Source organism: Hibiscus syriacus, unplaced genomic scaffold, assembly GCF_006381635.1.
Source record: "Hibiscus syriacus cultivar Baekdansim isolate YM2019G1 unplaced genomic scaffold, ASM638163v2 tig00110551_pilon, whole genome shotgun sequence".
Lineage (NCBI taxonomy): Eukaryota > Viridiplantae > Streptophyta > Magnoliopsida > Malvales > Malvaceae > Hibiscus > Hibiscus syriacus.
In genome coordinates, this window is record NW_024062778.1 from 1,259,190 (window position 1) to 1,263,787 (window position 4,598).

The window sequence follows — 4,598 nt, forward strand, 5'->3', positions numbered from 1 at the left end:
ACGTAATAGGTAGCACCTATTTAACATAATAGGTAAGACCTATTTTATTTTACTGGTTACATTATTAGTAACCTTCAAACAAACCGGTAGGTAGTTTAACATAATAGGTAGCGACTATTTTATTTTAACCGATTAAACTTTAAATATTTTGACATTTATATAGTTATTTCGAAACAAAATCATATGCAAAATTTGGAGGAAATGTGAACACAATAACAAAAGTGAGAAATCCCAGTAGCAGAGAAAGTAATGGAACAGAGATTCTGCAATAGGATGGTTGAGTTGAACTACAGAACAAGGATTGAGGGTCAGGTGCAAAATTACTGGTTGAAAACTGGGTAATTTTCAAAATCCCATATTTCACCGATGATGTTATCGGAATCCCATATTTTACTAATTTTTTAATTGAGTAATAAGCAACTTGATATTATATAAACAGTCTAGAATCGGTTTAATTGAATCGGAATCCCATAAAAAAAGTGATGATCAAGAATCTAAAAACAAGTAACATGAAGCAATGGAGGCAACACTTACATACATTTCACTGATGAATTTATCAAAATCTTGCCATTTTCATCATTGATGAAAACAGAAATCAAAATCCCAGCACCACAATATACAAGAATTGCAGCAAAAATGGAAGTGTTTATTATAGTTGTTTAATTCTTCTGGGTGACTCTACTCTCTGAGAAGGTCTTCTCCAAAATCCAGTGCCATAGAATCTTTGCCACATCTCTTTTTCCAGTTCCACCACCGCTTTCTCGGCTTCTTCAGAGCGCTTCACGTCCGGGAAAATATCCTCCACACAAATTTGCTTATCACCCAGGTGGTTCTTCGGCTGAATCAACCCCTTCTTCTTCAACTTACGCCGCCGTTTCAGGCGGAGAGCGCGGCGGCATAGCCCTACGGGTACCTTGTAAAATGCTAAAACTAGAAGGTTTGCTACGGAACAAGGACAACAACAACAAATAGCAGCACACTCGGCTGTCGTACCCCCACAAAACTCCCCAAATTTGGCACTGTTCCTGGAGCTTCCGCCGCCGTCGACAGTGGAGGAGCGGAAGGAGTTGGAAGAAGAACGGCTTTGCAGCAGGGGTTGCCGCCGCTGGACGGACATTGGGGTCCTAAAAATGATCTCGCCAGACCTTAATGAACAGTGAAAAGAAAGGAATTGTCTGCAGTGAACAGAATCGGTCACGATTTTTGTTTTCAACAACGGAACTGTAGAATTCTAAAAGAAACAAAAATGAAAATTGGATACTTTTCTAAAGAATTCGGTTAAAATAATGATAAAACGATGAGAGAAAGAAGCAACTTTTTCTTGGAAACCGCCGCCCCCAAAACCAAGATTTGACTAGACTCCTTTTCTCCTGTTTGAAGAAACAGAAACTTGGAAAAAATGGGAAATGAAAATGAAACTTTATGTTCTTTAACAAATTATGAAACTGGGTTCAGATTGCAAGAATCAAACGTGGGACTGGAATTCTAGGGTTGATGATGGATGGGAAACCAATGCTATAAAATCTGGGCAGACGAAAGATAACGAATTCCAGTGGAGGAGTTTCTAATATAATTGAAGGGTGTTAAATCAAGAAATATATTTGAATATATTTGAAAGGGTGTAAATATATAAGGAAAAGGTGATTTTTAGGAAAAAAATTTAAGGTAAGATGAAGAAGAAGACAAAATGAAAGCCGTATTTGATTTTATGCGAGTAGGATTTCACAAGGAACTACTTCGTATTTATCTTAGATGATATAATATATTTGGGTAAACTACAGTTTAGTACTTAAACTCAGTTTTAGTTTGTTTTAGCAACTAAATGTTTATTTTTAAAAAAATCATACCTGACGTTTAATTTTTGTTTCATTTTAGTACTTCATAGTTAAAAACTTAACGAATGGGCTAACGTGACATAGCTCTGATGGATGGAAGACCAATCCAAATGGCGGACCACGAGAGAATGACGAGTTGACCAGCAGTCCAGTTTCAAGCCCATCGGACGGTGGACCATCGAGATCGGATGATGAAGAAATCTAAGAGTTCATCATCGATTTGGGGAGATTGAGGCGTCTCTCGGTGAAACAACGGTCAAAATCGCGTTCAGGTGGTCGAAAAGGTGTTGGTTAGAAAGTTTGGGCTTCATCGACCGACAGAAACAATGGCCAGCGACCGACAAGCCCGTCCGTTAAGTTTTTAATGGTGGGGTACTAAAATGAACAAAAACTAAACGTTTGGTATGATTTTGAAAAAAATTAAAAGTTAAGGTACTAAAATGGATCAAATTTGTTAGTTTAGGTACTAAACACATAACTTACCTAATATATTTTCGGGTTAAATATGTGCTTAGTACCTAAACTATTACTTTTTCATTTTGGTATCCAAACTTATTTTTCAAAATTATACTTAATGTGTAATTTAGGTTTCCTTTTGATATCTCGTCGTTAAAAACTTAATTGTAATGTTGACGTATCACCATAAGGTAATGTCACGCCATCATTGAAAAAATTTAAAAAATATCACGTCAACAGTTTTATTAATTTTTTAACTATGGAGTATCAAACTGAAACTGAAACTAAACATTAAGTATAATTTAAAAAATAAAATTTGAATACTAAAACAAAACAAAAGTAATAGCTTAGATACTACACACGTAGTTTATCCTATACTTTTTGGGGTTTTGAAAGAGATTTGAGAGTCAAACAACAACGGAAGAACGGGGCAGCAGCCGAAGGAAGATAAATGTGAAAGAATTGCATTAATCGACCCCACGGGGGTGTGTCGGTGTGTCCATTTGTGCTAAGGTGATTTATTTATTTATTTATTTATTTTTCTGGTGAAAACTGATGGATTAGAAACAAATAAATTCATCTGATCTAACTAATTAATCATTATAATTGTTTGTTGAAATTTTAAGTATTTGATGAATTGAACGAACAAATGATCTCAATGGTAAAAAAGTTGTTATTTCTTGATGTATCGAGTTCAAACATCATGAATGCTAGGGGTGTAAGCATTTAATGCCAAATTGTTGAAAATTATCTTTAAACATATATTACCTTGTATTTACCCATATTAAGATAAAAAAAATATTTGATGATTTTTGTTAGGATAAACTACATGTAAACTAGTATCTCAACTATCACTATTTGTTTTGTTTTGGTTATCTAATTATTTTATATTTCAAAATTATATCTAATGTTACGTTTTGATTTTATTTTGGTCACATATGTTATCATAAAATAATGTCACATCATCATCGTAATTTTCTTAAAAAATGTCATGTTAGAAGTTCTGTTAATCTTTTAATAGCGAGTTATCAAAATGAAACTAAAATGAAACGTTATGTATGATTTTGAAAAAAAACTAGCTGGATGATTAGAATGGAACAAAAATTATAGTTAGGGTACTAAACATGTAGTTTACCCATTTTGTATTGTCTTTATGATTCATTTAATTTAATAAAATTGTTTTTATATTAACGTATGGGAAATAAAGAAAATTCAATAATTGTAATTTCTTTCATACTAATCAAATGTTTAATATTCTAATTTAGTTTTTTTTTTAAATTCATTGAACCATCGGATTGGGCCCGAGTCACAAAATTGAATTTTTTCTGGTACCCGAATACCCAATTAGGGATTTTTTTATATATAAAATAATATTATATTATTTAAATGTTTAGATATTGCTAGCATTGGAGAATATGGAAGAAAGTTAGTCTTCAATTTCATGTTTAGATATTTAAATGGTTATATTTTAAAACATACCTAATACATTGTAACGATTGTATACTTTAAATACTTAATATAAAAATGCAATATTTAACTTCAGAGCAATCAACAATTATCATTGATGAAACAAGTGAAATTCCGGATGTCACATATGAAGAACAATTCCCATAGGTCATTAGTCCCAAACTTTGGTAAGCTATTAAATTTTAGTTATATTTTCATTGATGAAAGTTTTACTTGATATTTTCATTGATGAAAGTTTTACTTGATATTTATTATGATAAAAGTTTAGTTATGTTTTCATTTTGCATTTTCTTAAGATATTGGTTGTTGTAAACTTATAGTTTATTTATATCTAATAAAAGAATTGCTTGTAGGAAAGTAGAATGACAAATGAAGAAGTGTAACCATGATCATGATTTAAGTATCAAAATATCTACTCATATATTTAGCTATGAACTTTTATGTTTTATTTATATTATGGATTATTAGATTTTGTATTTCGAACTTTTAAATTTTATGTTTGGATGCTGGACTATGTAATTCGAAGTTTTGAACATTTAAATGTGTGTGTGTTTTTTTAATTAATAATTTGAAGAAAAACTCGGGTATCTGAGTACCCGAAATACGGGTACCCACAAAATCCGGGTACCTGGTAACATCCGGGTCGGGACACAGGCTGAAAAATCAATTACTCGAAGATTTGGGTACTCGAAAACCCAAGTACCCGGATTTGCACACCCCTAATATCTATAGATGTATTTTTTTTGCAGATGTATCGAATCTAAAGTCTAACCCATAAGAATTTGTTAAGCGATTTAAGTGGTTAAATGAAATGTTATTCTTTTAGAGGTTTTAAGTTCG

The 4,598-nt window shown here is 32.2% G+C and overlaps 1 protein-coding gene across 1 annotated transcript; it reads right to left on the minus strand.

Moving 5' to 3' along the window:
- Window positions 1–649: 649 nt before the first annotated feature.
- Window positions 650–1,117, minus strand: LOC120131262. Its single transcript, XM_039148292.1, has one exon. It carries the CDS (start codon window positions 1,115–1,117, stop codon window positions 650–652), a length of 468 nt encoding a protein of 155 aa, XP_039004223.1.
- Between the last annotated feature and the right edge of the window lie 3,481 nt (window positions 1,118–4,598).